A 24175-nucleotide genomic window follows, 5' to 3' on the forward strand; every position below is an offset into this window, starting at 1 on the left:
GTCACAATCTATTAAGAATGCTTTATAAACATACCATCATTCAAATACGCAACTTTGTTTGCAGGGCGCAGCTACAGTAGAACCAGTTTGTTTTATTGTTTTGCACCATGCCCTCGAAAGTACCCGTTTCGTTTTAGTGATGCTGTTTCGGTTTTTTAAAACACTCGCTTAGGTTTTTGTCATCAACCCATGTCATGTTGGCGAAACACGTGCGACCGTTAACTGAGTTGAGAGGCTTGATTGGCGAAGCGGTGAGATATTTGACAACAGTGACAATAACTCACAGTGGTTCTGGTATTTCATCAGCTTCAAATTCACATCTCCAGCCACGGCCAAATATATATGTGAGGACTCGGCAAGGATTATCCACTGTGTCAAAGATGAACGGGGACCTAGTTCACGATGTGAGAATATATTTATATCAGTATTATGGTTATCGCTATAAGCCTTTTTTAAGTTCATTCGGTGCAGTGTTTCTAAGTTCTCATTTTGATCGGATTCTAGGTCATTCCATATTTTAATGTACGCAGTTGATAACATTCTACATTCGGGCAGTAGGCCTATAGATACAGATCTATACGAATATAAAATGTGAAAGTAAGAGGATTTATACGTTCATTACTCGTGTTTTAGGGGTAGATCTAGGTGTTGTGAGTGTGTGATGCACTATAAATGTACTGAAAATAATTTACGGTTCACTAATTCTTGTCTCTTGCGATATAGATATGACCTATTATTCGTATTCCCTTCCCTTCCCCCCCCCACCCCGGCATGAAATGCGGTGGGATAAAGACTTGTCGACGGCTCGATCAACTGTCTGTCTGTCTGTCAGTCCGTTCGTAATCAGAGCGTTCGGAGCATAACTCGAAAACCGTTCAATATGTTTCAACAAAAACTGGCAGATATATCAAACAGATCCTGAAGTGGTGCCTTTTGCTATTTACGGATTTTTGACATTTTTATTCTTCTCGAATTCCATGGTTACAGTTTGGATTTGGTGTCAAAAGGGTAGATCTAGTCGTTTCAGGAGCAGAACTAAAAACCTTTTCTACATTTTTTCATCCAAACTTGTTACATGTCTTAATCAAGGACTGAAGTGGTGCCTTTTGCTATGTAGGAATTTAAAAAATATCAATTGTTCCTGTTTCCATGGCAAAAAGTTTGACATTTACTCTGTTCATAGTTGTGTGTACCTGACATAGAAATACAAATTTCCGAATCTCAATTCCGTGGTACTGTTTTAATAGCTCAATAAATACTCTTGTATATGGACAGACGGATGACATAGAAATTCTCTCTCATCAGTTTGGACTTACAGTAACAGTCAGGTAATTTAATTATACCCTATAGTGTGAGGCCCTCCAATCCAAATGGGATTCTGTTTGTTTATCCGAACAGGATTGGTTAGAAAGTTTTTGATAAACTGCATCGTAACTATAAACGCTTGTATCAGTTACAAGAACAACAGCGCTTGCTTGATAAATATAAACATCATGACAGCCGCAAATTTTGGAAAATTATTGCCAAAATAGGTATTGCAATTGATAGGCGAGGGAGGGAGGTAATTTATGATGGAAGCGTGATCACAAACAAGGAGGATGTTCTTGATATTTGGAATTTAAATTAGCTGTTTATTTAATGCTGATCCATTAAATACGTTTGATGATGCTCATTTTCAGAAACTTAAATCTGAAATTAACAGCGACGTAGTAGAATATCCTCCCTTCAATGCTAGTCAACTAAATGTACCAATATCTCGTGAAGAAGTTGTAAATGCACTCGCCTGTGATAAATACAGCAAAGCGGCGAGATCCGATCTTATATCTGCAGGAGCTCTTAAAAAAAGTTCCTGTTCGAATATTTTGCTAAGGCTTTTTACTTTTTGTTTTGAATATAATATCTGTCCTGATATTTGGTGCCACAGTATTATTTCACCAATCCTGAAATCAGATGCCGATCCCCGGGACCCACTTGGATACCATGGGATCTCCTTAATATCAGTACCCTTTAAAGTTTATTCTGATATTTTAAACACACGTGTTACAAAGTAATACTATTTTGGCCAAAGAGCAGAATGGATTCTGTAGTAAGCAGAACGCTTCAGAGCATATATACTCCTTACATTCTGTTATTGATAATTGGAAATTTTAAAAATGCTCAATATATGTATGTTATATAGGTGCATGGAAGGCGATTGTCCCTGTAAACAGGGATTGTCTTTGGTACAAATTACTTAAACTTGGTGTTAACGGAATATTTATTTCTGCAGTGAAATCGTTATATGATAGCATTCAATCCTGTGTGTCCCTAAACAGATACTTGACAGAGGATTTCCCTGTTTACAGCAGAATGAAGCAGGGATGTGTGTTATCACCAACACTTTTTTCCGTGTTCATAAACGACTTGGCTGAGGAAATTAATGACTTCCACTGTGGTGTTGACATCAGCAATGATTCTATGCTTAGTTTACTCTTATATGCCAATTATATTGCTCTCATAGCCGGCGACAAGCACTCATTACAACGAATGCTAAATTGTGTTGATAATTGGTCCATTATACACAGCATTCTGTTACGTGTTATAGTGTCAGTTTTCATTGTGGGGGAGAGAATATTGAAATTTGTAATGCATATAAATATTTGGGACTTTGGCTCCAGGAACACCAAGATTTAAATTTCACAGATAAACAAATTGCTAAATCGGCTGGAAGGGCCCTCAGTGTAATTATAAGTAAATTTAAATTAGTTGGAGGAATGACCTATGATGTTTTCAGTACTTTGTATGATAATCTTGTATCTTAACGTATGGTGCAGCAATTTGGGGAACCAGAGAATTTAGTTGCATAAATGCCATCCAAAATAGAGCCTGACGCTTTTTCTTAGGTGTAGGAAAAACTACTCCAAATTTGGCCACAAGAGGTGAGATGGGTTGGTTATCATTTATTATGACTAAACACTAGGGCTGTAAGGTTGTGCTGTATGCTTATTTCGTATTGTCGGGTTTAATTCTGTGTGTATGTGTGTTGTATAGTTGGGAGTGTGTATATGCGACAGTGGATTGTTACTTTGTTAGTGTCTTTGTACGTGGTTGATGCTTCTTTTTGTGGAAGTGGGAAAGGATGTGTGAGTGTGGGCATGCTTGATAATGCAGGTAAGGGAGTTGGTATGGATGTGGGAATTGGTATAGGTGAGGGTATGTTTGAGAAATAGGGTGTGAGTGAGGGTACTGTGTGACAGTGTGGCTGAGGGTTTGGATGTGATTGAGCGGTTGTCAATAAGGGTTTGGATGTGTTTGAATGAGGGTTCGGATGTGATTGAGCGGTTGTCAATGAGGGTTTGGATGTGTTTGAATGAGGGTTTGGATGTGTTTGAGTGGTTTGAGTAATCTGCTGTGAGTGAAGGAACGGATGTGGTTGTGTGTGTATATAGTATGCTTGTACAGGGGATATTATGAATATTCAGTCCTGGCAATAAAGTCTTAGTGTTGCTTCCAATCCCTGGTCAACCATTACGTGCTTGGTTCCACAGTCTGTATGTTATTGACAGGAAAGTCAGTGATAATGACCATTAACATATTAAGGGTGTGCGGTATTGTAGCAGGGCAGTGAATGAGTGATAGGCAAACACTCGCTACGGATGAGAGACGTTTATTCCGCCAATGGATTTGTCATATATTTATCTATCTATTTTGAATGATTTCACTTGTCAACTTGTCTGTTTAGGAAATGATCCAGGCCCACAAGATGGCTGTGTATTTATTGAGTAAACATCATGTTGTACCAGCATCTTGTTTTGTTCCATTTATGAACTTGAATTCATTGCTTAATGTATCAGATTGCTACTGCAATTTATTATTATTCAATATTTTGTGATACATATCACGTTACAGCCTTGTGCGTCGCAAAATATTGTGATACACTTTAAACCTCCACTACCCATCCCTACTGACTATGTTGTACAAGCACCAGGCCGCCCTAAAAAGACGCAGCTTTGTTATGTCTATATGAATAGAAAGTATCATGAAAGAAATGACAATGTACCGCCTACTCAGTGAGTTGCGACTGTTTCCCCTGTGGATATTCTGATGCTGATGAGAATTGTGACTTTGTCAAGTTTGATGGCATAGCCGACTGTGGTAGCCCAAAGCTAAACAATTCTGAAGTGTTAGCTAACTTGGATGCTAAGTTAGGTCTATTGTCATCTGAGCTAATGGCTTTAAGTGTCAGAGTTAATTCAAGGTTAGGCTCACTTGTTCATGGATGTTCCTGTCCGTACAGATGTAGTGTGTATTGATGTAGATGGTAGTGACACTGGTGCTGGTGCTGGAGCTGTCCTGTTGCGGAAAGATGCATCAGGTTAGGATCAGCGTGTTCATTATTATATTCATGAAAATTTGACAGGCTTCAGAGAAATTATTCCACCATTGATATAGAAACAGTCATGTTTCGTTTCCGGAGCATAACTCAGAAACCGTTCAATATTTTTTCTTGAAACATTGCAGGTCTGTCAAGTACATGCTGAACTGGTGCCTTTTGCTATTTAGAAATTTTAGAAATTTTTATTTTTTACGTTTCCATGGCAACAAGATGGACTTAGTTCCAAACTCTAGTTCCAAAGTTCCACCTCGGTTAAAAAAGGTTAGGGTTTGTTTAGATTTAATTATGTCATAAATTCTGCAACATGGGCGGGGGATATAGCCACGTAAGTGGCAAACTCTTGTTAGCTTTGCAACAGTCTGAAGTGTACTTGGGTTCTACTTTCTTTGCTATTCAAGTGTACGCTGATCACAATCCTATGACTTTTCTCCATTAAATGAAGAACAAAAACCAACGCCATGTGCGCTGGAGCCAGTCTTTTCAATAATTTGATTTGGACGTCAAGCATATCAAAGGCTAGGACAACGTGATTGCTGATGCATTGTCTCGAGTTGGTTGAATGTGATGGTTCTAACTGCAAACATGATTTGAATTTTGTAAACATTTCTCATAATTATCATGTATGATGTTTACTATTATTTTCTGTACTTTGCAGTTTTTGTACTCATGTATTCACCATCATGTTCATTTTAGTGACTATCAACATGATCAAAGATCATTTTAAACAATTTCCACTCTGTAGTTACCACACTTTTACCCTGTTTGTCATCACCATGGTTACAGCACCTCATGGTTTTATCTTCGATTACAATAAGGGGCATCAAGGGGACCCCCATTAATTTATTTCAAGGGTCCTGACCAATCTCATTAAAATCAGATCTAAGTTCTCGCTGCTGCTAAACAAAGATCTGAGGACATCCCATTACGGGTGACGTCAGAACGACCTTTCTCGAACTTTGACCGACCACTGAAACAACTAACAAGAAGCCAATTAGAAAGCAGCTTTCTCAAGCTTTACGGCACTCGTTTCAACCTGGCGACTTCCATTTCAGACTACGCTTGAAAAATATGTTGACACAGTTTTCGATTAAAATTTTGAAAACTGAACAAACGAACATTCTTGAATGTCTAATATATGGTTGCGATTGTATGGCAGTACTTCCCACTTACTGTGCAACGCCTCCTCCGTTCAAATGTTTATACCATGGAAGTGAGAGATAGATGATAATTTTGACGGAATCAGTCGTAGGGGCCATAACTGTCGTTCGGAATACACTATGTTAACGTTTTCGAGTTTGCATGATTAGAAAACACATTCCGACTGTGACTTTCATGATCTGGTAAGTGACGCTTTGATTGGTCGGATGAAAGGTCGTTCTGATGTGACCCGTAATTGTATGTCCTCAGATCTTTGTTTAGCGATGGCGAGAACTAAGATCTGATTTTAATGAGATTGGGGTCCTGACTGGAGATATGACGGTCCTGTAAAGTAATGAAATGTGGTGTACTGTATGTACATGCTATAAGATTAGATAGTTATTTTAGTTACAGGACCTATATATTTCTTGTCAATAATTTGGTTGAATGAATATTATCGAATCTCTTGCAATGTCTGTTTGTCTGCTTTCATGATATACATTTATACATTCTGGATGCTTGTAAAACACTAGCACATACTTAAATCAAATTACATGTTTGTGTTCTAGTCATGGTAGTAGTTGTACTAGCAGGGATGCAACTCAATCTCATTAAAATCAGATCTTAGCCTGCTGCCGCTGAACAAAGATCTCATTAGTGGTCACGTCAGACCGACCTTTCGCGAACTCTGACCGACCAGTGGAATTACTGACAAGATGTCGACATTAGCCAATCAGAAGGCAGCTTTCTCGTTCTTTACAGCACTAGTTTCAAACTGGCGACTACGCTTCGAAACATATTTTGACAAATTCTTGCTTAAAAATTTGAAAACTGAACAAAAGAACCTTCTCAAATGGCTTATTTATGGTCTAGATTGTATAGATTCAGTAGTTAGGCCCGTTATTATCATTCGGAATACCATGTTTTAAAGTTTACGAGGCTGCATGATTAGAAATCACATTCCGACTGTCACTTTCATGATCTGGTAAGCTGCGCTCTGATTGGCCGGCTGAAAGGTCATGACGTGACCCCTAATGGGATGTCCTCAGATCTTTGTTTAGCAGAAGCGAGAACTAAGATCTGATTTTAATGAGATTGGGATGCAACTTGGCACTAGTCTGGGTTTGTCTAATGTTCAAGTAACCTCGGAACTTGTAGAATTGCATGTGGGTTAGCATGTTTGGGGATGTCCAATCATGGAACCACTTGAAGAGCTATTCAGTAATTCCAATTTTAATTGCATCCCTGATTAATTTGCTAAATCAAAAACATAACAAATAAAACAAAACATAACAAGGATGACTCATTGTTGCTTTCAGAAAACTCGTGTGGAGCAGGACAGTTTCGGTGAGATTAAGGTGCCATCTGACAAGTATTATGGCGCAAACACAGCACGCTCCCTTATTAACTTCGATATCGGCGGGGAAACTGAGAAAATGCCGGTGAGGACACTGTGATGATTTTCAGAATAAATAGGTCATCAGATAATGGGTAAATTTTTGTATTTGTAAAATTTTTATAACATCACCAGTGATCACAATGAAATCACCCAAGTATTACCTTTCAATGTATAGTCTGTGTACTTACCAGTTCATGTTTATGGATGCAATATTAAACATGTTAAAAAGGCTGTTTTACAAAGACATGTTTTATTGTGCGTCAATTTTGAAAGCATTCTCATTGTGAGCATTCTCTTACACAATTACGAGTACAATATTGTCATGTAAAATCATTGGAATGACATATATGAACATGTCAGCAAACTTAACATTAGAAAAATGTGGCAGATATCAGTGTTAGTCAAGCGATAAATGGTTTCATTGTTCTGATCTGCCATGTTTGAAAACTTGCACACACACTCAGTCACATAACCATTTATAGTACAATCACATTATATACCACGGGTGGTCAGGCTGGCTGACTTGGTTGATGCATGTCATCGATCCCAATTTGTGTGGATTGATGCTCATGATATTAATCACTGGATTGTCTGGTCAAGACTCGATTATTTACAGACCGCCGTCATGTAGCTGGAATATTGCTGAGTGCGGCGTAAAACAACAAACCAATCAACCAACATTATATACCATGTACTTTAGACATACAAAACATGCAGTTCCACAAATTAGGCATACCGAAAACACTACATCCACAATCCAATCATATCGCCATTGTCAGTTTCAATGAAAGGAAAACAAATAAAACAACGACATTTTCAGGACATAGTACATGTAGTATCCATGAGCAATTTACTCACTGCTTAAAGGTACAGTTGTCATCATTTTAGAAATTTTACGATAAAATGTGAAACAGTAAGGGTAACTAAGTCACAGAGTTTAATCAATCGCTCATAATTCTTATTCATTTCATATGTGGAAAAACACTGTTGATTACTACAAGCTCTTCCAGTCAAGGGGGCACGGGTGGCCCAGTCGTCTAAAGCGCTGCGGTTCGCTGCGCATCCATTGGGCACGCCAGAAACCTATGATCATGGGTTCAAATCCCAGTTCGCCCCGATTATGTTTCTAGGTTTGTCAGCACCTAACCCGTGCTCATGGGATTCACCGAAGTGGTAAACGTCTCAGACCTGCATCACTTTCCTCCCCCATTAACAGGGTATGAAACTCCCAAAACTTTCAGCCAGACCACAGGACTGGCTAGTTGAAATACTTACCAGCCCTGACCAAAACCTGCCTGCCCACTATAATCATATGTTTCTCAGGATAAGCTTACGGGGTTTCTTTTTGGTTACATTTTATCATTCATCTTTACATGTGAATTAATGCTTATCAATCGGGAAATATTTAGAATGTTTTCACATATGAAATATAACCCGACCGTCGGGCAGGGGAATTTGAAAATCTGGCAGCCCGAGTTGAAATCAACCCGTCTCGGACGGTCGGGCAGGCAGGTATTTCGAACACTGCCATTAAGCTGACACGCTGCGATATAACTGGAATACTGTTAAAAGCAGCGTTAACCCCAACTCACTCACTCACTCCCTTCCAGTCAATGTTTATGTGTCAGTCATGACCATAATCATAAAAAGACAATCTGTAGTATCGTCTCCACAGAGCCATGCTTAATCGCAATGACACACAGTCGATAAGAATGGCAATACTGGACCCAACAATCTTCATTGCAGACTAAACATCTTTGCTTCTGCCAATAACTGTACATTAGTAAAAAAATATATTTTCCTTACCTATTGGCTGCCAGTTCAAATATGGCAGAAAAATGCGGAGAAGAGTGGTAACCACTTTAATAATTTCTCCATATTTCGCAATCTTTAGAATTATATAATACATGATACTGGTGATGATGGTTATTATGTTTATGGGGGCGGTCGGGTAGCCTAGTGGTTAAAGCGTTCGCTCGTCACGCCGAAGACCCGGGTTCGATTCCCGACATGGGTACAATGTGTGAAGCCCATTTCTGGTGTCCCCCGCCGTGATATTGCTGGAATATTGCTAAAAGCGGCGTAAAACCATACTCACTCACTATTATGTTTATGTGGTGCACTCAAGTGTTTGGTATCTTAATTCACAGTCGTGAAGGGACATTTTCTTGTGATCAGGTTCTGTGGCACAAAGGGGGTTGTATAATGAGAGACCATGTATGGTCCCGTGGCCCCAAGAGGGTTAATATGATGCACACTGCTAGCAACCTGTCCAAAATCTGCTTATATGTGGGTTAGGGTTGAGGATTCTTGTCAGTTTTAGTCTAGCTGACACAATATTGATCATAGTAATCATGAAGGGGTAATTATTTGTAATAGATCTTCTTCAACATGTTCAAGTGTTTGGTTACTATATGGTCAAATCGATACATACACAGTTATGTAATTTTTAAACTTATCCTGTCTCACACTATGCATTCCTCTTTACTCTTCGATCCTGGCGTGGAAACATCATAGAACCAAGTTTGCAGCTTTAAAAGAACAACTCGCCCAAACACATCCCATGTATCAGCACTATCACCACTGTGTTCATGCATCACGCACCACTGCAATCCTGTGTGATGAAGGGTACGGTAATCTCCTCTGTTACAGTGCCTCCTTCATCTTCTCGCAAGACTTTTTCCATGACAATTACGTCATTGTCAGTTGAAGAGGACACTCTCTCCAACTCTTTTCTTACTGCCAACCTACCAACTTCACCGAAGACAATGCCTGTGCATGGGAGGGATCCTAGTCAATCAGCTGTCCTGCAATATCATGGTATCTTGCTTTGAAGGATATACAATCGCCTCAGAATCGAGGGATTGACTGGTTGTCAATTATCACCTGATCGACAGCTTTCTCGGACTCAGTCACCAGACAACACACTGGATTGCCAACTGTCGTCAGAACCTTATCTATCAACTGATCACCTCCCATCAATAGATCATCAGATCGCAGGATCAACTCCTGAAGGATCAACAGGTTGATATGACAGATCGTCACTTGGGAGGTCTTCTTTCTTCAGATCACCATCAAGATCAACAGATCGCTATGACGACTGATTGTCCAGCCCTCAATAGATTGACATCAACACCTCAATACACAGTTCAACAACTTTCATCGGATTGTCAATATCCCAATGATCATCAAATCGATAGATCCTCGACACACAAGGAATCAACAGGTTGAATCTGTGATGGATCGTCAGCAGTAATGAGATTGACATTCTCTAATCGATTGTGGTTCGCAAGTTTGTCAAGATCGACACTCGGCGGACACCCATCTCGAAAAACATCATGGGATCGTCACACATCTCAATGTCACTCAGGCAATCATTGTGATTCTTCGGATCGACAAGCATGACCAGATCAACAGAGGGACATCGATTGAGGTTCGACAGGTCAACGTAACCGGAGGGACCGGCCTGCATCCAAAGAGCATCTTGGTCCTTACAACTCGACGAATTCCTAACAGCAGGACCTTCTAATGATCGTTATGCTCTTTCAGATTGACAGAACTCTACAGGACTACCATGATCTTCTTATCGGGGACTCACCATCGGAAGGTCACTATGACACCTCAGTATGTGGTGCTTCTCTGGCTCGTCCTCACTCCCTGAGGGATCGCCGTCGACTGTGATGGCTTTTCTTCATGGGATCACTTTTTGCCTAGTACACTTGACGACCTCGGCGCTTCCCTGATACAGATCACACAGATCCATATGCCTGTAATATCCTCCTTACATCATGGGATATTTGATCTGACTCTGCTTCGTTTCCGGTTCAAGCAATCTCTACAGTATTGGAGCAACATGGCTTCTCTTCCGACAAGACTCCTCTGGCTACTACGACCCGATCCTTACAACCATGTGATTTACAGTCACCAGTCTCCTAAAGTGGAAGTTGTTGACCCTTCAGTCATGCTGTACTGGATCTCTGATCAACTGGACTTACGACATAGTGTCTCTGAAGACGATCAACGTTCTGGATTTGTGGACTCTAGCTCGGCCTCTCTAACGCTTAAGTCAATCTTCACTGATGTAGGAGCAAAATTGGATTTGGCTTTTGCGTCCTTCTGACGTCAGAAGGACAGGTTACTGGCTCAGTGGGACGCACTGTATGGCATCCATTCATAGTGACATTCTCGTCATTAATCTGAAACGATTTACACATTCTGCTATTGTCAAAGATTAGGACTTAGCTCTCCTGGAGCAGACTGTCTGTCTCACACTTCCCTTCCTCTCGACTGTACTCTCTGCTACAGAAGCTGTCGCCTTATCTGTGGCCCATGCCCACTCATCGGAAGGACCATGTTTGTAGGGCCATGGCTTTGGCCAACGAGAAGTTTTCTCTCGTCATGGTTCTTCTGTCACATTGTGTGAGACCTATTATCACTGTATGGGCTGCGACTTCAGAGATATCGCTGACAACCATCTACATTTGGATGCGCTCTATCATCCTAAGAGCTTACCACTATTCGTGATGACTTACTCTGGTTGCATCCAACCCTCATGAAACACGGGCAGTGGCTTCCACCTTGACATTGCACATCAATTTTACTCTCGGAGCCATCATGGAGGGATGCTTTTGACAGTCTCACACAGTCTTTTCCTCTTATTACTGGCGGCATGTCTCGGTCGCTGATGTCTAAAGTCTGCATCACTTTGGTCCACTTGTCCACAGCAGCCCGTCAGCTCAGATAAAGATACTTCACGTGCTACAGTCCTGCATCTCATCTCCTGTATATAAGTCAATAAATACTTGAAGTTATTTACATGGTCTTCTCATTTCTACAGGTTCCCAGTCAAATTCCCGGATGGAGGGTACATGTGCTTGTCTGTTGAGACTCTGGTCTACATCATAGAAGTCACCATCCGGTGCAGCCATTTGTTTAAATGGTGTCCAAATCTTCTACCTGCTCACCCCTGTCTTGTGATGTCTCCGTAGTTGATTGCAGACACATCTGGGCATTGTCGATTGTTCTCCTTCTCATTCTCAGTGTACTCAATCTCAGCGGTTGTGATTGATAGCTGTGATGAAGCAAAAAAAGATGCCAAGTTGGTCTGTCTTATAGAACCTAGGAAAGAGGTGTTTCTAACAATACTCCCACTCTTACGCGGGTTGAGGTTAAGTCGTGACTGAGTTGGCTTCACCTGTCTCAAACGCATTAGTTCTTTGGATCGACATGCTTTATGAAACCACAGAATACATGATTACCCAAGATAATGCTGTCTCTGTCTTGGTAGCTGAAAGAGGGTTTTCAGAAGCAACCGTCACAAAAGTTTTTTATCCATCTGGACTGTGCCAATCCTCAGATCAACAGGGTTTAGAACCAGCTTACTAATGTACATCTCTCCCGGTTGACGTCTATTACAAGCAAGAGTATCTGCGCCACATCATCCAACCCATGGGATAAATGCATAGTGTAAGATAGGATAAGTTTAAAAACTTGATATTTTTACAATAAATTGTATATTTATATACTTATCCTATCTCACACGCTTAACACCCACCCAACCATCCCTGCATCACAGCTACTCCAGCCTGTACGCTCCCCAAAGAGAATGAGGGTGCAGGGAATATCAGGTGATCGAACTGCCAGGGGTCACATCGTACCGGATAGCAGTTCTGGGTGACCCATGAACACAGTGGTGATAGTAGTGATGCATGGGTTGTGTTGAGGTGAGTTGTTTACTTTTAAGGTGGAAACTTGGTTCTAGGACATTTCCACACCAGTATCAAAGAGTAAAGAGGAATGAGATAGCTGAAGTATATAAATATACAATCTCTTGTTAAATTTTCATTTTTTTTATTTGTGATTAAATTATTTAGGGGACTATTTGCTCATCAGTCACTTAAATGAAAGTGAGAAGATATGTTGTGCACAAGCGATGACTTTTGGATATCTGTATTTTGTAAGGGGTGTCTCTCGATGCGGTGTATGTAGACACAGCTTTTCAGAGATGACCTTATAGTAATTGGGTAATAAAGAAAATAACCCACTTGGCATGGAGTACGGATGATATATCCCTCATGCAATAAACTTTTATTCTCTAATAAGCTGTTGTTGCATCACCAACAGATCCCAGTCATTCAAGCGTTTGGCATCTTCAAGCGATGTGCAGCTACAGTCAACACAAAGTTTGGACTGGACCCCAAGTTGGCTGAGGCCATCAAACAAGCTGCTGAAGAGGTTATAAAACTGTTACATTTTTTCATCAATGTTGTATGTTGTTTACTTGCAAGAGATATAATGACTCCTTATGTTTGTGCTGGGTTCTTATCAAGAACATGAAGAAAAAGATGCTGACATTTATTGTATGGTTTACAGGTGTTAATGCCACATGCATGAACAATGTCTTAACAAGAAACATGTAGGATGTGGTAGACTGTTTTATTGGGAAGCCTTTCTGATGTGTATTGTCAACTATTGTACCTCAAAGACCTCTTGATCAGTTTCCCTGGGTGATCAAATACTATTTTTAGCTTCAGCAGCACTCCAATCGGCATGTGGCTAATTTCCCTTGTAAACGCTATTCAATTTTATCATCCTTGTCACATATCATAAAAATGACAAATTTTAAATAGAAATTTTGAAATTGTCTTGATTTTCTCATCCCTCAAAGCCGTTATTTTTTACATATGAAAAAAAAATAGTTGAAGTCGGGTTATGTTTTCAATTTTTTTTAACACCAATAAAAGCCTTGTTATAATAATAAGAAAGGCCCGATATTATGTTATCAAGTCGGTTCTTCCTGTACACATCAGGTAGCAAAGGGTAAGCTGAACTCCCACTTCCCCCTAGTTGTGTGGCAGACAGGGTCAGGGACTCAGACCAACATGAACGTGAATGAAGTGATCAGCAACCGAGCCATCGAGATCCTTGGGGGCACCATGGGAACCAAGACACCTGTGCATCCTAACGACCACGTCAATATGAGCCAGGTAAGTACCAGAAACGTCCTTACTCATCACTGAGGGATGTCTCCCATCAATTGTAACTTAAAAAGTCTAGATGGTAAAAATAGGTCTAGTTAGCTGTCAGCCATCTTCCCGAGGCAAGAGAGTTAACTGACTTTAAAAGTCTAGTTTCCCACCCTTGCCGAACTAGGCTGGAATTACTGGGCTCGATCCTAGCGCCACCAGTGACTATTACCAGTTATGTCTATTCTAAGCCTCACCTATGGACCAATCAGATTCCACCTCTCGTATCACTTGCGTTTGCTTCACTCATAATGGTGGCGCCCAGTCAGGACGATCTGATCGATAATCAAGATCTATATTGTGATAAAACGGGTCTTACATCGCGAAATGCATCAAATCACCTGAGCACCTTGATTAAAAACATGAACAGATTTGGAAAATATCTGCTGACAACGAGTTGGCGGTGCACATGTTTTGCAAATCCTGCAATTGACCGAAATCTGCTTGACAGTTTACGAACCGGATTTAGATTTTGGTGCACGATTTTGATTGGACTGTGCATAGACTCGTTAGTCCAGCCAAACTGTAACTCCATAATACCTGCCTAGTTCGGCAAGGGTGGAAACTGGACTTTTATTGTCAATTAACTCTCTTGCCTCGGGAAGATGGCTGTCAGCATTAGGATGATTCCTTTCTAAACATAGCTATGTTTGTTGTTACAAGCAACTAAATGGGATCGAGTAGTCAGGCTCAGTAACGTGTTGATTGCACGTAATCATACTCTAGCAGCCTAGGACACTGCTCACTATATCAACCACTGGATTGTCTGGTCCACACTCCTAATCATTTACCGGATGTCATCATGTAGCTGAAATATTGTTCAGTGCAGTGTTACGTACAACAAAACAAGACAGACTAATACAATTTTCTGTGTGTACCAGTTCCAAGTTCCACACATGTAAATCGTGTTAGTTCTGACTTCTACAGCCTGCAGTTAAACCAGGCCCAAATTACTGTCTAAAATTGTTCTTTAAGTAACAGATTCTGCAAAGTTAGGACCGCCTCCGTGGTCTAATGGTAGAGTGTCCACCTGGAGAGCGGAAGGTCCGGGGTTCGATCCCCTGCCGCGTCATACCAAAAGACGTTAAAAGATGGTACTTGTTGTTACCCTGTCTGGCGCTCGACATTAGGGGCTAAAACAAGCACTAGTCGGCTCAGAGTCAGTATACTGTGTCTGAGTGGGGTATTCATGTTAAACTGCGGCATGGTATCTCAGTATGCTAGCACTATAAATCGGCATCAGTCCGGACTAGTACAAGCAGCCACACACACAGGCACACACACACTGGCACACGCACGCGCGCACACACACACACACACACACACACACACACACACACACACACACACACACACACACGTGCATGCACGTCGCTATATAAGTGCAATAATCTTGGACGTGACGTTAAACCCCATTTCACCTCACCTACAAAGTTAAAGTGCCCTATAAGCTAACTGTTGTAAGAGTTTGAGAAAAAGATTACAGAAATAGTCCTTAATACCAGGTTCAAAGCCAGGGGAGATGTGATTTGGGTTTTTCACTGTTACTTATCCCTCTTTCTGTCATTGGTATATTCAGGAAGGTTGCACCTATATAATCTTAAACAAATTGGTATAAAATCCTTTCATTTAGTGGAAATATGATCATATATGATGATAAAAATGTTCTAGTCATAATGTCCATTTGGTTAGGAACTAATTGTAAGGTGACAATGCTTGTCGTAAGAGGCGACTAACGGGATCTGGTTGTCAGGCTCACTGACTTGGTTGATGCATGTCATCGTATCCCAATTGCGTAGATCAATGCTCATGACATCAGTCACTAGATTGTCTGGTCCCGAATCATTTTGTACAGACCACCGTCAAATGAATAAATAAATTGTATTGCATTACTTCCTTGCCATGGTAGAGAATGGCTCCAGGGTGTTTATCATGGTGGAGTAGAGATCTATATAATATGCTGTTTAATGGAATATTAATACTGACTTGGTACATTTCAGAGTTCAAATGACTCCTTCCCTACAGCCATGCATATAGCAGTTGCAACAGAAATCAACAACCGTTTGTTGGGCAATCTCCGACAACTGCATGAAGCACTCGAGGCCAAATCCAAAGAGTTTGCAGACATTATCAAGATTGGGAGGACGCACACACAGGTACACGATTTGTTCAGTAAACTTAAAGGAGGACTACATTCCACAGTCTGGTGCCAATTATTAGCATCGGTCTGGACACTGTCCTGTGTGGACAATCTGTTGCTGATCACATGACACAGGATGCACTATCTTTGGCGTCCATTCCAGAGCTACAGATAAGTTGCATATATGCGTAAAGTATCCCCCCCCCCCTGCAAACTATTCAAAACGTAATTACTTTCAATTATCATCATGCGTATAACAGAGCTAATTTCCGAAACACAATTACAGGCTTATTTACTTTCTGATTCAAGCCTATATTTAGAGCAGTTTGTACATCTAAATCATTATTTCATTTTTTTTGCCAGCTTGTAATATCGGCATTAACTTGACTCCTATTCTCTGTCACTATCCCGCTTGTAATATCTGCACTCCGTTGACTCACATTCTCTGTCACTATCCATCTTGCAATATCTGCACTCCGTTGACTCACATTCTCTGTCACTATCCATCTTGCAATATCTGCACTCCTTTGACTCACATTCTCTGTCACTATCCAGCTTGTAATATCTGCACTCCGTTGACTCACATTCTCTGTCACTATCCGGCTTGTAATATCTGCACTGCGTTGACTCACATACTCTGTCACTATCCGGCTTGTAATATCCGCACGCCGTTGCTCACATTCTCTGTCACTATCCAGCTTGTAATATCTGCACTCCGTTGACTTACATTCTCTGTCACTATCCAGCTTGTAATATAGTTGAATGAATAGATTCAAGCATGCTGGGCTGACAATTCGCCTGCACCTAGTGAGTGAGTGAGTGAGTTGGGTTTAACGCAGCTTTGAACAGTATTCCAGTTATGTCATTTTGTGTCGGCTTCATCTCGGAAGGAAGTCTATAGTGATGCAGGTCTTTGACATTCGGGTCTTCAGTGAAACACATGAGCACATGTATGCTACTCTACACAGTAAATTGCATCGCCTCAGACTACTCATGCCCCCTCTGCACTTAGTCATCCTGTAAATTAACGCGTTAAAAGCTATGTCCCATGTGTGTAAGCATGGTCCAGGTAACCTGGCACTGATCAGCTCCATATCTGCGTTGTAGGATGCTGTGCCCCTCACTCTGGGCCAGGAGTTCAGTGGCTACACCCAGCAGATGGCGTACGGCATAGAGAGGGTACAGGCCACATTACCCCGGGTTCAGGAACTGGCTGCTGGTAGGTTAGCTATGGGGCTCCAAAAATGTTCCACTACGTTCGATATTTTATGTTTTGACCTTGTTTTGACATGATCTTACATATTTTTAAAATTCTTTTTTGAAATGACAGACGAAGAATACTAAACTTTGTTTGTTTTTCCTCATTACATCATATTTTGTTAGTCATAAGATTTTAGTGTTAGTTTGTTGACATCAGTTATTATGCAGAAAACATTTCATTATCAATGAGACACCCTCCGTGGTCCAGTGGTAGAGCGGAAGGCTGCGGGGTCGATCCCTGGCCGTGTCATACCAAAAGATGTTAAAAGATGGTACCCTGCCTGGTGCTCGGCATTAAGGGTCTAAAATAAGGGCTTGTCGGCTCAGAGTCAGTGTAATGTGTTTGAGTGGGGTATCCATGTTAAACTGCGCCATCAGTTGACTAGAACTATAAAACTGACATTGGTCTGGACGAGTACACACAGACAGGCACACACACACATGCACGCACTTGTGCATGCACACAGCTGTATAAGTGCAACAATCTTTAACAAGATGTTAAACTCCATTTCACCTGACTTTACCTTACCTCACCTTACCTCATAAGATTGAGTTTGTTCAACAGGAGGCACAGCAGTTGGAACTGGACTCAACACAAGGAAGGGCTTTGCTGAGATGGTTGCAGCCGAGGTGTCTCAATACACAGGTAAATGCCCCAATACACGTTTGTCTTGGTAATATATTTGCACATGGTTACCTCCCTTGACTCCTACTCATGTATCCTGTTGTTGGTACTTTGTTTTGCAAAAAGTTGGCAACTGTTTGTTTTCATATTCCTTCAGCATTTGAGATTTTAATGATTCAAGTTTTTAACAAAAGTCAACATATCCGATAAATTTCAAAGACATGTTAAACATTATTATTTTTTCTTATGATTTGAATACAATAATCATTAATATACGGTGGGGTAGCCTAAGGGTTAAAGATTTCCTGAGAAGACCTAGGTTTCATTCCCCACATGGATACAATCTGGAAGCCTATTTCTGGTGCCCCCCACTCCAACTGTGATATTGCTGGAATATTGCCAAAAGCAACATAGAACCATACTTACTCCCCCATTAATAAATATTACCTTATGTTCTTTCTTGTGGCAAGTTGCAACTTATTTTAAAGCAAGAAGGGATGAAATGCTTGAGCACAGCAACAATGCTCAAAGAGAAATCCAAGCCAATTACTTAATTATGGAATCGTGGGGAAATTGAGCCTTTGGAAAGCTTCATTGACAAGCGATCAGCCTGACTGTGTATGACTGATTATGACTAAACAACTGCCTCGTGTTTCTACCTCCATTACAGGGTTGTCTTTCAAGACCTCCAAAAACAAGTTTGAGGCTCTTGCGGCCCATGATGCCCTAGTAGAGGTCCATGGAGCGTTGAATGTTTTGGCATGCAGTTTGATGAAAATAGCCAATGACATCCGCTTCCTGGGGTCGGGACCTCGATGTGGGCTAGGGGAAATCTCCCTGCCAGAGAATGAGCCTGGGAGTAGCATTATGCCAGGTGAGTGAAGGGAGTTGCATTATGCCAGGTGAGTGAAGGGAGTTGCATTATGCCAGGTGAGTGAAGGGAGTTGCATTATGCCAGGTGAGTGAAGGGAGTAGCATTATGCCAGGTGAGTGAAGGGAGTTGCATTATGCCAGGCGAGTGAAGGGAGTTGCATTATGCCAGGTGAGTGAAGGGAGTAGCATTATGCCAGGTGAGTGAAGGGAGTTGCATTATGCCAGGTGAGTGAAGGGAGTTGCATTATGCCAGGTGAGTGAAGGGAGTTGCATTATGCCAGGTGAGTGAAGGGAGCAGCATTATGCCAGGTGAGTGAAGGGAGTTGCATTATGCCAGGTGAGTGAAGGGAGTTGCATTATGCCAGGTGAGTGAAGGGAGTAGCATTATGCCAGGTGAGTGAAGGAAGCAGCATTATGCCAGGTGAGTGAAGGGAGTTGCATTATGCCAGGTGAGTGAAGGGAGTAGCATTATGCCAGGTGAGTGAAGGGAGTTGCATTATGCCAGGTGAGTGAAGGGAGTAGCATTATGCCAGGTGAGTGAAGGGAGTAGCATTATGCCAGGTGAGTGATGGGAGTTGCATTATGCCAGGTGAGTGAAGGGAGTAGCATTATGCCAGGTGAGTGAAGGGAGTTGCATTATGCCAGGTGAGTGAAGGGAGTAGCATTATGCCAGGTGAGTGAAGGGAGTTGCATTATGCCAGGTGAGTGAAGGGAGCAGCATCATGCCAGGTGAGTGAAGGGAGCAGCATCATGCCAGGTGAGTGAAGGGAGCAGCATTATGCCAGGTGAGTGAAGGGAGCAGCATTATGCCAGGTGAGTGAAGGGAGCAGCATTATGCCAGGTGAGTGAAGGGAGTAGCATTATGCCAGGTGAGTGAAGGGAGTTGCATTATGCCAGGTGAGTGAAGGGAGTTGCATTATGCCAGGTGAGTGAAGGGAGCAGCATTATGCCAGGTGAGTGAAGGGAGCAGCATTATGCCAGGTGAGTGAAGGGAGTAGCATTATGCCAGGTGAGTGAAGGGAGCAGCATTATGCCAGGTGAGTGAAGGGAATAGCATTATGCCAGGTGAGTGAAGGGAGTAGCATTATGCCAGGTGAGTGAAGGGAGTAGCATTATGCCAGGTGAGTGAAGGGAGCAGCATTATGCCAGGTGAGTGAAGGGAGTTGCATTATGCCAGGTGAGTGAAGGGAGCAGCATTATGCCAGGTGAGTGAAGGGAGTAGCATTATGCCAGGTGAGTGAAGGAAGTAGCATCATGCCAGGTGAGTGAAGGGAGTAGCATTATGCCAGGTGAGTGAAGGGAGCAGCATTATGCCAGGTGAGTGAAGGGAGTAGCATTATGCCAGGTGAGTGAAGGGAGCAGCATTATGCCAGGTGAGTGAAGGGAGTAGCATTATGCCAGGTGAGTGAAGGAAGTAGCATCATGCCAGGTGAGTGAAGGGATCAGCATTATGCCAGGTGAGTGAAGGGAGTAGCATTATGCCAGGTGAGTGAAGGGAGTAGCATTATGCCAGGTGAGTGAAGGGAGTTGCATCATGCCAGGTGAGTGAAGGGAGTAGCATTATGCCAGGTGAGTGAAGGGAGTAGCATTATGCCAGGTGAGTGAAGGGAGTTGCATTATGCCAGGTGAGTGAAGGGAGTAGCATTATGCCAGGTGAGTGAAGGGAGTTGCATTATGCCAGGTGAGTGAAGGGAGCAGCATTATGCCAGGTGAGTGAAGGGAGTAGCATCATGCCAGGTGAGTGAAGGGAGCAGCATTATGCCAGGTGAGTGAAGGGAGCAGCATTATGCCAGGAGTAGCAATGATAATGTTTAAGTTTGTAACGAACTGTTAATTGCTGTGCTGCTAGTGTCACCAATCTGCCTCTCAAAACATCCGCAGCCGCAAATTACACCCTCAACTAACAATAGAAATACAATGATTAGGCTATAGGCTGTTTTACTTATGTTATGTATGATGAATAAACATAGTACATATACAGTGCACACTTTTGTTATTTATCGAGTAACGTGATGTGGTCACACGACTTGATCCAAGATGTCTGATAGTCAAAATGCTTATAACGAACTACGGATATAACAAACTAAAATTAGTGGTCCCTTTGAGCTTGTTATAACGATATAACCGTTTACTGTATTTGTTGGAGGTTGTCGGGTAGCCTAGTGGTGAAAGTGTTCGCTCGACACGCCGAAGACCCGGGTTCGATTCCCAACATGGGTACAATGTGTGAAGCCCATTTCTGGTGTCCCCCGCCGAGATATTGCTGGAATATTGCTAAAAGCGGCGTAAAACCATACTCACTAACTCACTGTATTTGTTGATCACATATGTGAAAGATATGTTTCTCCCTCCCAGGAAAAGTCAACCCAACTCAGTGTGAAGCTCTGACGATGGTCGCCGCCCAAGTGATGGGCAACCATGTTGCTGTGTCTGTCGGAGGAAGTAACGGACACTTTGAACTGAACGTCTTCAAGCCCATGATGGTGCAGAACGTACTTCAGTCCATCCGCTTGCTTGCTGATGCCAGCCTCTCGTTCACCAAGCATTGTGTCACTGGCATCAAACCAAATAGGGAAAGGATCAGCCAACTGTTGAACGACTCGCTGATGTTGGTCACGGCCCTTAACCCATACATCGGCTATGACAATGCAGCAAAGATCGCAAAACATGCTCATAAAAAAGGAACAACCTTGAAACAAGCAGCTCTTGACCTTGGTGTTTTGACAGAGGAGGAGTTTGATAAATATCTGAAGCCTGAGACGATGCTGGGCCCAAAGTGAAGTCTGTTACAACTATAATGCATGCTAGTCAAGAGATTTTGCTGTTGTTTTATCATTCCTGGCGGAAAGTGGTATTTTTGTTCTTCTATATAGCGTATACATATATTATACACAAGTGCTGGTCTTTATGAAATACAGAGACAATGAAATAAGGAATTTATCTGTTGAATGAATTTGAGGACCGGTCATTTACTATGGGATTGGGGTGGGGAGTATCTGAAGGAATCAGGGAGAGTCAGCAAAGAGTTTGAAAGTCTCTTGCAGAGGGCTATGGAGTTTTAAATAATATTAAGAAAATATCAAGTGCTTTTGCATTTTGTCTTTTCTGGGAGGGTTGTGAAATTGTTTACAAGGACATGGGGGGAGGGGGTCATCTGAAAATATGGCAAGCTTTAGCTATAGGGAAGGATCATTATTTTCAGTTCATCAGTGCATCAAAAACATACAACCCACCCCCCCTGTAATAAATGACCGGTTCAATGTGTGTTTGGATATAGAATCCTTATAGTCTTTAATAATTTCAGGGAAAGCTACCAAACAGGGTGTCAGCATTATTTTTGTGAAAACATTCCTTTGTGACTTATTTTAGCAAAGGGAAAATCAACTTTGTACAATCAAGTCTTAAAGAAAATGATCATGTTTGGGACATTCTTTTACCTTGCATGTATCGTGCACAGTGACTCCCCGTTAATCTGGACCGTACGCTTCTAAGTGAAATCGTATTGATGACGTAATTTCCAACTTATCGAATTGTCGGTTTGGAGTATTATCCCAATGTATGTATGTATGTAGGCGCTGACAGTAGTGGTGTTTATTGGCCAAACAATTTATTGCAGGTATCTATATTGGAATACATGTTGCGATATGTTGGGAGCTAAAGTGATTGAAAGTGACTTCACATGCAGATCCTATTTTATTCATACTAAGTAAATATTACTCAGGATGGTCAGTCACCGCCATTTTGTAGTCTTGGATACAGGGGAGATAACAATGTGATAGAGTAAAATCACTTCCTGTTTCCGTTGTTTTGTTAATCAATCGATGGAAAACAAAATTTGTGAATGAATGTACATTTTAGGTAAATAGATACAAATAGTAATGAAACTTGTTATAATTGTTTACTTAATGTACCAAAACACACAACAAATATTGCAATATGTATCGTTTGAAATGTGTGTATGGGTTAGTTCGACCAGAAATTATTGAGAATGAGAACATTGTAAATTACGGATTTTTACTCACTGCCAAAAGAAACGCTAACCATGGAAACTTATAGAGAAGTATGTCAGATATGTTTCCAATCTGTACCGTTTATTGACAAAACAGTCAAGTGTTACCACAGCGTGTCTTTATTCTCCTCACGGTATGCTGCACATGATTTCCAAACTTTACATGCTAATCCTGGATCTAGGACGTCACATGTGATACGTTCATGAGCATCTGTTCCCGCAACATAACAGTATGTTTGTTTGTGCATTGAACCAATCGAATATCTCTTGGAGATGCGTGATTCTTCATATGTTAACCAACATGTGTGGTATTCGCATTTCTTTTGGCTGTGTATATTAGGTCATAGACCAAGAGATCTGCATGTCCAACAAACACTGCTTACCTAAAACTACAAAACAGCAAACTGTTCAATATTTTGACAGGCCACCTCTTTTCCTAATACATGCTTCAATGCAACGAGGCATACCTCCTATCAAGGAAGTTAGAAAATCATGAGTCACACTGTCCAAATATCTCACCACCTCAGTTTTCATGTCACATACATTTTGGCGATTTCTTTTTTATTGATATAGTCCTTCATGATTCTCCAAATATTTTCAATTTGGTTCAGGGCTGGACTGCAGCAGGGCCATTCCAGACGTGTAACATTTTGCTTGTTTACTAATTCCTGAGAATGTTTTGCTTGAATACCCACCCATCACCATACGATAATTGTTGTTGGAAGGAGATGTCCCTTTAGAATAGGGGACACGGGTCGCCCAGTTGTCTGAGGCACCACATTTAGCTGTGTAGAGTTACGTCCCTTGGGCATGTCAGAAACCTATGATCGATTATGTTTCTAGGTTTGTCAGTACCATACCCTTGCTCGTGGATTTCACCGAAGTGGTAAACGTCTGAGACATGCATCACTTCGGGCTTTCCTCCCACATTAAGCTGACATGCCGTGATATAACTGGAATACTGTTAAAAGCAGCATTAAACCTAACTCACTCACTCACTCACTTCCTGTAGAATGTCAGTGTACACTGCACTTGACATGTTACCTTCAAATGCACATAATGGTGTGGCAACCAACAGATATCCCACCACACATGAACATTTAGGACTGCACTTTGGACACTGGTAAATTGGTTTTCTGTACCTTTGGTCCACATTTTATGCAGTTTGGATATAGCCACACTGAACATTCATCTGAGAACATAACTTTGTCCCAACTGAAATTACTATTCTCATAAGCACCAGTTACAACATTGTTCAGGTTTTAGGAGTGGTGATGGAATTCCCCTTGATTTTATGACTAATATTTTCTATGCTATTCTCAATAGTTTCTG

At 41.5% G+C, this 24175-nt stretch overlaps 1 protein-coding gene across 1 annotated transcript; it reads left to right on the forward strand.

Annotated features, from left to right (window-relative positions):
• On the forward strand, positions 1-23717 carry LOC124128820 (probable fumarate hydratase, mitochondrial). The gene is made up of 9 exons (XM_048403842.1): positions 1-404; positions 6832-6954; positions 13035-13145; positions 13721-13897; positions 15937-16092; positions 17184-17295; positions 17902-17982; positions 18632-18835; positions 21190-23717. The coding sequence occupies exons 1-9, from the start codon at positions 195-197 to the stop codon at positions 21612-21614; spliced, it is 1599 nt and encodes a 532-aa protein (XP_048259799.1). The 5' UTR covers positions 1-194; the 3' UTR covers positions 21615-23717.
• The last annotated feature ends 458 nt before the right edge of the window (positions 23718-24175 follow it).

The sequence above is a fragment of the Haliotis rufescens genome, unplaced genomic scaffold (genome assembly GCF_023055435.1).
Source record: "Haliotis rufescens isolate VD_foot unplaced genomic scaffold, xgHalRufe1.0.p SCAF_3, whole genome shotgun sequence".
Lineage (NCBI taxonomy): Eukaryota > Metazoa > Mollusca > Gastropoda > Lepetellida > Haliotidae > Haliotis > Haliotis rufescens.